The following is a 12,396-nucleotide window of genomic DNA, read 5'->3' on the forward strand; positions in this document are numbered from 1 at the left end:
TACTAAGTAGAGACGAGCGATGACCTCATTATTGACGTCAGTGCCTCACCAGCCATGAACCTCACCTCACGTGATGTTGTTTTGTTGGCTAAACACCAATGTCTGCAGAGAATTTACAGGATCATAACATAAAAAGGCATAATAGCAACACAAAATGAAGGGCACTTTGAAAGTGCGCTAAAATTATGACTGATTTGAATGCTTTGGAGAATAAACAGCAATTATGGTTTCACACATCCCATTTCAAGCACATTTAAAGTAGCGCTGTGAATACAATGTGTTGCGAAAACATTGCTAATGCCAATTTTCTTTCAACAAATGGTTTAGTTGGCCTTAATTTCAACAGTTTGTATTTCTTTTTTAATTTGATGTAATAAACGCGATCTAAGTATCTTTCATGCATCCCCTTTTCATATATTTAATCTTCTGTCCTTTCTATAAAACCACACATTAATAGTGCTGTGTAGCACTCGATTCAAGAATAAATCTCAAAGCTTCAGGTCACATCCTTGTACCTTGAACTCAAGCTCCATGCCGGTAACATGCTCGCCACTCTCCACCTGAGCCAACTTCTGGATGTAGGAGTAGAGGCTGCGGGCCGCCACCTCAGTGTTGCCACAGGCTACCGCCTCCAGCAATGCGTCATGAATGAAACTGTACTGGTCCTCTGTTTGCACCATATAGTTGCGCTGTGAGCGCATAAGTGTCACGTGGCCATATATGTCAACAGTCTTCTCGTGCTTAATTCGCTCCAGCATGGCGTCGATGACAATGAAACAACCTGTCCGACCAACACCAGCACTGTGGAGAGCAGAAAAAAAATCTATTTAGTAGACAAATGAGTAAAATTTCATTCTTTCTTTTTTGTGTGAGTAGGGCAGTAAAGATGTACTTTTAGTGAATAATGTCTGAAAATTTGTTGCAGAGTGACTTTTATTTACCCTATCATAGCACCAGGAGACTGTAAATGACTCGATATATTTGGAAAGGAGAGAGAAGGAAAATGAGATTCACTCCAAAAGCAGTAAAAGAAAAAAAAATCACACTATCAACTGGTTGTCTCTCAAAGCAAAGGCGAATTGCTGCCCCATCTACAGTTTGTAAAGTATTAGTATTGTATGATACAGTACAAAGTTCAGCGAAAATAATTAATGCATTGTTAAATAATTATTTTCAGTTCACACAGCTACTGCTTTGAATTAGATTGTGATCATAGAGTACAGTGGCGCATAATGTTGTATACTGTGATTATATACTGCTCGTGATGGAATGCATTAAAATGTATTAAAAACAAGCATGTCAAACATACACAAGCTGTCATTTTAGTTTTCTAGTGTGACGCTTTGGACTGATTGGGGTCTTCTTATCTTGACAGAATGGATGGCTTTGGATAAGCCTTTTTGAGAACTACAATCGGTTAAAGGCTACAGGGCAGAAAAAAAGAGAGGAAGAAACATGAAAATGGTATCGGATTAGGGTGAGTCTTTTTGACTGCATTTGGAAACAAGAGACAGACATGGAAAGAATTGGAGCAGAATGCAGGGTGCTGAAGGGGAAGATCATGTGATCGCTGGAGAGAGAAAATACATGCACTAGGTAAGAAAGAGTGACAATGGTTTTCTTTGTGAATTATTTAACCCATAATACTCAATCCAGAGGGAGGACATGTGCCACTTTGTCCACTGCACAATATTTTATATGCAGCACCTATATGTTAGATATGGTTTTAACTGCCCAAATGAACTAAATCCTCCCAAAAATGCATGTTCCGGTTGTTCCTTTTTGTTTAAATCTGTAAAAAAAGAAAAACAGTATTGAAATTGGGTTTTCGAGGTACCTGCCCACCCCTTAAGTGTGAAATAAACGTGGAGGTAAATACAGTATATCCCTCTGTCCATTAAAATGCTTTAATTGAGGGAGCAGCAAGACGACAGAGCACACGAGAGCCATCAGGTTGTCAATCTAACAAAACAATAGCGTTTCTTTGGCCAGCAGTGTATTGAGTGAGCGTACAATGGTGTAATGTTGACATTGATATGTATTTATTTATTTTTTTAAGAAAAATCATGTCACACATATTATTCTGACCCATTGGAACTTGTTTTATGCACAGTCCACCTGCTTTAATTACCATATTTTCCGGTGTACAAGGCACACCCAAAATCCTTGATTTCTTCAAAACATGACCCTGCATCTTATACACAGGTGCGTTATAAATACAATATAAAAATATATATAAAAAAATATATTGTATAATATTGAGCCACAACAGGTCTCGCAACTACTGCCAGCAGCCATTGACTCAATTTCCCTCTGTAGAAGAAGTAGTGCGTAACCCCAGCCTCTACTTTAGCGCCTTATAATGTGATGTGCCTTATATTTGGAAAACTTTTATAAATTTGTATAATGTAGGAATCTATCCCAGCGTCTTCCGACAGTTGGCAGAGTACACCCTGAACTGGTTGCAAGTCAATGGGAAGTCACACATAGAAAACATTTCAGCCTCAGAATCACACCAACGGACAATTTAGAGTATTCAATCAAGTTAGACCAAGAAATGGCCTTGTTGGTTCTTTTGTCATGAAAATGAGAGCAGTCTTGGTAATTGTCAATAGAGAGCAGGGTATTAACATGACTGGTATGATCATCTATCGATTAGCTATATTGCTATCTAGCTATATCTATTAGCTATCTACTGTAGTAGCTAGTTTGCTATCTATTTTAGTTACTTCCGGGTTGAGTGAATGCTGGTGCGTGTGGCTACCGCTTTTCACCCACAGAAAATCTTATCCTGTGACTGTAAAGTGACCATGAGAGTTTTGAAAGGTGCTTATAAATTAAATGTATTATTATTATTACTATTATTATATTTAGAAAACTGTTTTCATTCATTGAAGGTGCGCCTTATAGTTCAGTGTGCCTTATGTATGGAAAAAGTTTGAAAATACACCATTCACTGTGGGTGCGCCTTATAGATCGGAAACACGGTATGTGTTTAGTGGTTAGCGCAAAGTCAAAGTTTGAACAAAGAAATAGCATTTCACGTGACTTTCTATTTGGCAGTAAATACGACTCTAATTTTATATTCAAAACCACTGTGGGTTGCATTACAAGAAGAGTTACTGTTGCTGACCTGCAGTGGGCGATGATGGGTCCAGCATCAGGCGGGTTGCAGGTCTTGACTCTTCGCAGGAAGGCCAAGAAGGGTGTCGGGTATTCCGGCACGCCGTGGTCGGGCCACGCTGTGAACTGGAACTGGCGAACCTCACGTTTCTCACTAGATCCATTCTAAATAGAACAAAGGGAGTTGTGTTTAATTGAAGAAAATCGGTTGCCCCCCTCCCATTGAGCCTATTCATCCTATTCAGAAATGTGTGCAACACTTTGACAAACCGGACTTTGAATTTATTGATATGAATCCATTGATTTAGCTCATTTTACTGACATTTTTTCGGGTTTGAATTTTCAACATGCATTGCAGTTCCTATAAAAGGGGTGAATGCTTTATAGATTTTGGTAAGCTATAGCTGCTTTTACCAACGCATGAGAAAAAGGATCCAGAGAAAGAATCTTTGCGCAGTATGAGAGAAGAGAAATCCTTTCAACGTTCTGCCCTCCCCTCCTCTCTTTATGGAGATACTGTTCGCATTTCAATGCGGCCTTTCTGCTTTCCTGACAGTCCCCCCCCCCACTTGCTGAATAAATGAATAAATGAGTATGGTAATTAAAAGCAAACTGGCCCAGTTCTTCTTTTTATAGGGGTTTCTTTGGACACTCTTATTTTGCTGCTGAGGCGGCTAGCACAAAACTAACAAGCCATTGGTTGCTGTGAGGAGACATTTTTGCATCATTGCTGGAATCACATGCATATGGATCTTGACCACAGCCACTGCTTTGAAGATGCAATGCATTTGTGCATCATGCCACCATCCTCAACAGAAACATACAAAAATCCAGCAAAATATGTTTTTCCTCAACAAGGCAAGGAAAGAAATGAGCTTCGTTTCTATACGTACAATATGTATAGAACACATACGTTTTAGCACAGATTCAATGAATGACCTAGTGTCTACTTAAAATGTATATATACGTTTGTGCCTTTTTATCTCTTCAACTGCATTTCAATCGAAAATGGGACATAATTGACATTCACATGAGTAGCAAAATGCGGTCCGGCATATTTATTTTGGTCAAAATAATGATTGAAAATGCGGATTATTATAATTTAAAAAGTTTATAATGACTGATTATCATTACATCATCATGGAGAGTAGTGATGCAATTTGCCGTTCCCTTGATCATTAATTATTAGTGTGATCTACTACTATCCTGGGAACTTAAGCAGATGCAGGCATGCTTAAGATTCACAAATGTATTACCATCGATGAAAAACCACCTTTTAAATGTGATCAGAAATTCTAAATGCAAACAAATTTAATGCTTATAAAAAGAAAGACAGATTCTTGCCACATACACACACACACACACACACACACACACACACACACACACACACACACACACACACACACACACACACACACACACACACACACACACACACACACACGCACTACCCTCTTGTGGATGCACGGATCACCCGTGAGTTAAGGCAGCAAACGACACGCTGTCTGATTACAAATACAAACGTGTGCAAGTAAAAACAAATACACCTCACACACCAGATGCTTGAAAACAAGTTAAAGACATCTTGAGACACTGCCGGGAATCAGGCCACGGCTTACAACCAATGTTTTCATATTCATAGTGTTGGAACTTTTGTCTGCGTGTTTGTATGTGTGTGTGATCTTGAGCAATCTGCCAATTATGTGTATTGAATTTCTCATCTGCTCACTTTATTGAAGTGCTCCACTTTGGCAGACACACTAAGAGATGCATTGAAGAGAGTGAGCTGAACAACTGCAGGCTGCCATATAGAATCGTCCAGTATGTACACATACTCACACATACACATTGCATCAGCCCTTTTTTATGTTTCATGAATTCACTATGAATTTCGAAAAAAATATATATTTACCTTGTGCAAGGAGAAGGTGCGCACACAAAATGTGGCTAATTCGATTGTGTCCAACAGGGTCACTTGAGTCATACCATAGGTTTCTGTCCCACGACCGGGCCAGTACTGGTCACATTTTATCTGCGTAAAAGAGAGGAGAAAAATGACGTCTAAAAAACATTGCATGATGTGAAAAATAGTACCTCCAAAATCATGAAAGCGAAAATGGAAATATTGCAACGGCATGCTGAATATCAAAGAAATACAGAACATGGAAGCTCATCTCACACATTTCAGAGAACTGTGTCAGTTAAAATAACAGTAAGAGCTGACAGAACCTCCAAGAGAGGTTTGTACTTCACAACTGAGAAATGCACAGTAAACACACACACACACACACACACACACACACACACACACACACACACACACACACACACACACACACACACACACACACACACACACACGCAAGCACATACGCACGCACACACGCACGCACACACATACACGTTTTTATGCTTTCTGGGGACCACTTTTCGGATCATCACTTCTGGGGACCACCCTTTCTGAAACGTTTTTTTATATGTTTTCTTTATGGGGACCAGGTTTTTTGTCCCCATACATCAAATGGTCCCCAGGACGTGACTGTGTAAACAGGTTTTTGTCCCCATAACCACATGTCAACGAAAGCACACACGCACGCACACACACACATAGACGCACACACATGAACACACTCACACACGTTGTATTGTTATAATTTCCACATTTCCCCAGCGAAGCGTTTATTACAGATTAACTAATGTAAACAAAAGAAAAAGCACATCAGCATGCAACTCAACATTTACAACTCAACTTTTTTTTATTCATCATCTGCTCAAACGTTTGGTTTTCAGTGCTTGTGCAGTAAGCCTGCAAAATCACATCACCTGCCTTCTATGTCAATGCAACTCATTCACGTTCAATATGGTGTGACACCCTGGAAGACATCTTCTCTCTCATTTCCTGCTCAAACTGACACTGAGCGTCCAGCGACCACATGTGCTGATCATGTCTGACAGTGGAGGACAGTGCCTGTCAGGTTGGTGCACAGGTAAACAACTGAGGAGAGGTGAGATGAAGTGGAGACACTCAGGGTATATAAGTCTGATGTTGACACTGGTTTGGCTTGACAGGTTCATGTCATATTTGTATTTGTGACACATAACACAAGTCATGTTGAAATTGCCTTGGATGGTTTCACATTGTTTTTTTCCGGCTTTAATGGTACTTATTTTGAGACAAGCATCCAAGTTTTCAGCTTACGTTCCCAGCAACGCTCTCAATGGGTATGACAATATAGTACAGGAAAGGAAATAGGGTGGGACCAGCTCATTATTGAGACTTTTGTTTGGAAAACTAATATAGGAATATTGTGGGTTCAATATTTTCTACTTCTTTCTTCTTCCTTTCATAACTTTGCTGCTGTGTTACTTGCGGGTAGAATGGACGCTGGCGCCAATGGCTGCTACAGCTCACCCGCACAAACAAATCCTGTGAGAGATTCTTATTCTTATCCTTATCCTTATCCTTATCCTTATCCTTATCCTTATCCTTATCTTTATTCTTATTCTTATTCTTATTCTTATTCTTATTCTTATTCTTATTCTTATTCTTATTCTTATTCTTATTCTTATTCTTATTCTTATTCTTATTCTTATTCTTATTCTTATTCTTATTCTTATTCTTATTCTTATTCTTATTCATTTATGGTTTAGAGTTTAGATAGACTAACAGAGATGCTTTTATTCTGGCCAAAACAATTTATCTTCAGTCTTTGTTTTTAATTTCCATGTTTTTATACAGGTAAAAATAGAGAGTTTAGATTTGATCATTGTGTCCCTAAGAAAACATATATTTTGGTCAGTCAAAGTTCTGCACCAAAATCCCTTTGTTGCAATACATGCATCAAGCCTGTGACCCATTGAATGTTTTCTGATTCTGATTCATCAAACAAGCCTTTGCGATTTACTTTTGTCATGGCTTCTGCATGCTTTTAGTTGTTTTTGACGTCCATGCATACTCTTTTTTTAGCACATAAAATGCATGATCTACAGGGTTTATGACACAGATATGGACAGAGGATTTGGGAGGTTCAAATTGTGTACTACTTGCTCATTAACCAAACAGAATGTATCCTGGTGGTATGCTGGTTTTGGAGTCAAGTACGATAATATCCGCAATATAAGATGCACCATAGGGCATTCAAATGCTCAAAATCCGATTTGAATCAATTTCTTGGATGTAGAATTTTAAATGTTCTGTGAAGTGCTCTGTTAAAGCTGCAGTGGCTGTGAAAGCTCTATATAACAAAATTTATTGTATTGTATTGTATTCCCTTTTGTGCTTGGTCATGATTACCGCTCTTGCAATGTTTCTTGATTTATCTGCTTCTATTTTCTTTTATCTACCTATTGTTTGTGTTTAGTTTTAGAAGAAGGCGCTCAACGACACAGATCACTAATACATCACAGGGCTTTGGACCTCTCGGTATGGTTTTCGCAGACACTGTGTACCATTAGATGCTTCAAACCTTTTGAGAACATTTTTGGTGAAGTCCTCGGTTAGAATGGTCCATGGTTGGATACATTTAATGTGACAGAATCTAAAAATATGTCAAAATCATTCAGCTCTGGCATAAAATGGGGATGAGTGGGATAAAAAAAAATCCCACCAATACAGTCACAAATGTTGCAGATAATCTTATCGGAGAAATGGAAGATGCTATCGTTACAAAGACAAAACTAACGCTACTCTAAGTTCTATATGCCCTGTATCACTTTCATCCAAAGGCTAAGTGAAACATACCCGCTTTTGCCTAACTGTAAAGTTAATTATTTTTCAACAACAGACTGTTGTGGGAGGTACTAGTCACCAATGCTACAAAAATTCCTCAATTTAATTTAAGATTACTGCTCAGTGCAAAAAGCAGCATCTGCTGAGTGATAAAACTTGGTAAGCTCTTTTTTCAGTATGAGACGGATATTTTGTTGATCCGACACAAACTTCTCCCATTTTTGTCGCTGCAAACACGTAATAAAAAAAAGACAACAACACAGCCAAGTCCCCCGTGGCTGTTGCCCAAACTATCAGATGTGAGCAGGTAGTCCATTTGTGAGATAACTGCCCCTGCAACCCGATTCACTACTCCATTCAAATTTCACAAATGTAATTTATATTCTTCTCTGAAAGTGAGCCATCTCGAGAAAATAAAGTCTGATTACCTGCCAATGAAGTTGGAGTCGACATCTGGGAAATCACTGCAAAGCTGTGCCATTTTTCACATTTTGAACCTCGGCTTCATGAATCAGTGATTTGATTTTGATGTATATTGTGGAACAGCATTTTAAAATGGCTACTGCAGTCACTCGAGGCGAGCTGCAGTGTGTTGCATACGCTCCAGCAGACTTACCCGTGACTTTTCCTCCAGTCTGGTCATCATGACTACAGTGGCTGCTCTCTGTTCCCACACCATCCTCCAGAAGTCCCCAAACGTTTCTGGTAAAGGGCCTTGGGTGGCAATGTATGCATTCTGCTTCCTATACCCGTCAATATAGTTGGCATTGATGTAGTCACTACCTGTAATCCCTACACAAAAAGCAGAGTGTCACATGAATGTGATTGTTTTCCCTCCCTCGCACACATTTTTCCCCCACCCATAATTTTGCCACGTGAACACTCCCCCTGATGATGCAGAAACAATTAGATTTTTTTCTTCATCAGTGAAAATGTAAAAACCTTCAGGGGAAAACATTTTGTTGTTTTCCTTGGAAACATAATGTTTCTACTGAATTTATTAAGAAGTCAATAATTAATAGACATAAATTATGTTTTACGCAAACAAACCATAGGTTTCGTAGAAAATAAGACTCCGAAGCAAAAACCATTGAATGAATTATGCCACAAATCTGTCTGGGTTTATGGAATCTTCATCTTGGTTGTCCAGTGCAATATAGCAAAGTCAACATCCATCCACCTTTTTTCTTTACCGCTTCTCTTGTTCATGATTGTGAAGTATTACACCCCCAGCCCCATTTTTTATATTTGTTATAAGCAGGAGCCCAAAAAATAAATTAGAGCTGAACATGAATAAGACTTGTTTTTCCAACTTATAATTACAATGTCAAAAGTGTCTGGCAGATCTACCATGAATACACCAAAAGAATGGGCAGTCCAGGGTCTCTATGGCAACAGCAGACAATTTCTGCTTTTATCAAAGCCAACTGATAATACATTTATGATGATTTCTGAGGATTATAATTAAAACCCCAATAGTTTCTTGCTTTCTTAGACATGTTAAACATAAAAAGGTCAAATGATCTTCTATTTTGCCTTCTTAGAGCAGCTATTGGTGCCATCTGTTCAATCTATGTTGTTCAGCCTGGACTACACTGTACATATCTATCGATGTGGTACAACAGATTCCATGTAATTTAGAACTTCCTCAACAGTACATGAGAAGCTAAAAGCAGGAGGTCAAGTCAGTCAACAAGACCCGAAGACTCATACTAGTCATCCTAAGGTTGCAGTGGCTGCAATTACCTCAATTCTCCACTACGTAGTGGAACCTAATCAAACCAGCAACATTTTAATGCCAATGATGAGAACAAGGCGTGTAACCTCACACTCTTGTTTTCACTGACAACGTGTAGCTATATGCATCTGCAGCAGAAAGCGAAAAACTTCATAGGTAAACCAAGTAGTTCACCGCATCACGGTTGCTCCTGTTATCAAGGGCACAAAGTTTCAAGTGTGCTGTCGGTCTGTCGTTTGATCATCATGCGGCATGTTTATCTGTCACCGAGCTCTAATCTGCACATGTGAAAATCAAAGTTGACGCCACTGTGGGGTACATGTTTTGAAAACAAAGTTTTACAGTCCTGTCAGGTGAAATAGCAGGCGGGACGGAGCATTTTGTGTTTGAAAGTCATGTCGTTGCATTCGAGCGACAAATAATGAAACACTCGGCTGGACTAATCTAAGAGTTTAAGAGAAAGAAGACTTAGTGAGGACAAAAACCAGGTAAGAGTAGAAGAAAAATACACCACAAAGAAGGACAAAGATTATCAATGCTCACATGAAGAAGAAAAAGTAAATTAAAAAGGAAAAGTCACGCGGTATAAAAATAAATTATGAGTATAGAATGTAAGCAATGTGAATTGCATTAATATGGACCCTGCCCTATCCGACAGTGGTGACTTGGTTTTAGTCTAGGCTAAATGAACGAAGAAGAGGCGTGTGCATGAATTTTTATTCTGCTGAAACTAATATAAAATCACTGTGGTGTAAAATATAAATTTCAGACTTGATTAATTTATGTATTTATGGATTAGGTATTTGTTTTTCTTTTTTTCCTCTCTCTCTGGGCATTTTAGTTTTTCTCATGTACCACTTGCAAATTGTAAGGTGCTGAAAATCTATGTGGAACACTTTGTCCACACAAAAGGAGCGAATGGAGAAGAAAACATGTTGTCCTCATGTAGAGAAGTTGGGATTTGTTCTAGTATTGCAACCCCAAAACAATGTCAGCAGTGAAGAGTGACTACCTTTGACAACGTCTAGAGCAATTTAGCAGTCAAAGAAATAATCTTCTAGCTGCAGCACTGTGGCTGAGCATAGTTTAGACGAGGGAAGTGGAAGATGAGCTCACAAATTGGCTCGTGCAAAAAAACAAACAAACTCTTGAATCATGCTTAATTATAAGATTAAACTGATTGCCGAACCAAAAGATGGCCTAAAATAAAGTCTTGACCAAAACAATAATAACAACAACTGAATAAGAACAAAAACCTCTGCCTAGTTTGACTGAAACACATCCTGATTTCACACTGTGACAGTTTAGTTTCAATGTTTGCACACAAAAGTGTGCCAAAAGAGAGGACGGCTGATCCTTACCATCAATGGGAGCCAGGATGACCCGGGAGTGGTCGTAGGCAATGACATTGGCATAACGATTTTTGGGCTTGTTCACCTCCAGGTTAGAGTGTTCCCAGGTGAACTGCTGGCCTGGATCAATGGACTGATGGAGAGGAACAGACAGAAAAAAAAATACATAGAAGAACACAGATGAGCTATGCGAGGTGCTGGTAAAATGTGTATGTTATCACTGCGAAGGAAAAAAATGGCACTTAATCCTATAATGTCCAACTGTGATCAAAGCGTATAATTACTTGTATTTTATTTTAAATATACATTTTATTTTCTATAATATACATACAAGTCAGTCAAAACATGAACCTGAACCATACAACATTTACCAAAACATGAATCTGATTTTTTTACTGCTTCCTTTAATGGGGAAATGTACTCTGTCAAATTCTAAACCTTATAAACCACATGTAACCAGAATTAAATTGCAGTAAAAAAATCAACACGCCTAAACAGAATGTAATTTTTGATTTTGTGCAAGTTGTGGTGGGTGAGAAAGCTGTCACTGGTTAGTTGCATGCAGTGACGTGCAGTCAGGGGAGGCAGGTGAGGCCGTGCCTCACCTGTCACCCTGGAAATATCAAATGAAAAAAATAAATTAAACAGTTATATTTATTTAGTGATTTGTACTTTAAAGTTATTTTCCATTTAACTTCACCATTTTTTTTTTGTTTGTTTTTTTCAAAATCGCTGAATTTTCACATTTACCGTTCAAATACTAAGTAGAGACGAGCGGTGAGGCAGCAGCCAGCTGAGCCTCACCATGGATTGCGCAATGACTATGCTAACTGTGCCGGCTTGCTCTGCAGTGAGAGCACATTGCTGTCCCTCTGCATATCGCTATTAAAGTGTTCAAACACTTTTAGTATATGAACTAAATTTATACAGTTTAGCTGGTGCATATAATGTAGAGTCACTTTACATTATAAACACTGTACTTTTATTTTATTTTTATCAAAACTGTACATAAGTGAGGCACACATTTCTCGTGCCTCATGACAGGGGGTGCTGGTGATTACAGATTCTTCTTGCGCATCCTCGGCTGCAGAATAATAGAATTAGTGAGAGCAAGCTACAGTAAACATTTAGCAAATTAAGTGCGACCATCGAGTCCTTTTTTCGTGTTGCTTGGCCTTATTTTCAGAATGGAGGATTACATATCTAAATTGAAAGAAATAGAGATACTTTTAAAACTGAAGAAAGATAAGGAAGGTGTCTACAAGGACGGTGTAGATGCCTTTCTTCAGAAGGAGTGGCGCATGGACTTCATTTATAAGTAAAGGTAACATGATAATCACTTTTTTTTGACTTCTTTTTTCTATTTAAAGAATGCTGACATGACATTTTAAACAAAACATGTTAACTGTTGCCAATCAAATGGTGAATAAGCTACTCTGTAGAGTTCATAT

At 38.5% G+C, this 12,396-nt stretch overlaps 1 protein-coding gene across 4 annotated transcripts in view; it reads right to left on the reverse strand.

Moving 5' to 3' along the window:
- The window catches only part of ptprsa (protein tyrosine phosphatase receptor type Sa), a 241,764-nt gene that overhangs the window by 18,763 nt on the left and 210,605 nt on the right, over positions 1-12,396 (reverse strand). For all 4 annotated transcript variants that reach the window (XM_089001604.1, XM_089001603.1, XM_089001605.1 and 1 more), the window contains 5 exons: positions 10,955-11,078; positions 8,472-8,647; positions 5,039-5,158; positions 3,134-3,288; positions 516-801 (listed from right to left, as the gene is read on the reverse strand). In XM_089001604.1, coding sequence (XP_088857730.1) covers positions 516-801; positions 3,134-3,288; positions 5,039-5,158; positions 8,472-8,647; positions 10,955-11,078 — 861 coding nt within the window. The remainder of the gene's footprint in view (positions 1-515; positions 802-3,133; positions 3,289-5,038; positions 5,159-8,471; positions 8,648-10,954; positions 11,079-12,396) is intronic.

This window comes from Hippocampus bargibanti, linkage group LG07, assembly GCF_051943395.1.
Source record: "Hippocampus bargibanti isolate YZ-2025 linkage group LG07, ASM5194339v1, whole genome shotgun sequence".
Taxonomy (NCBI): domain Eukaryota; kingdom Metazoa; phylum Chordata; class Actinopteri; order Syngnathiformes; family Syngnathidae; genus Hippocampus; species Hippocampus bargibanti.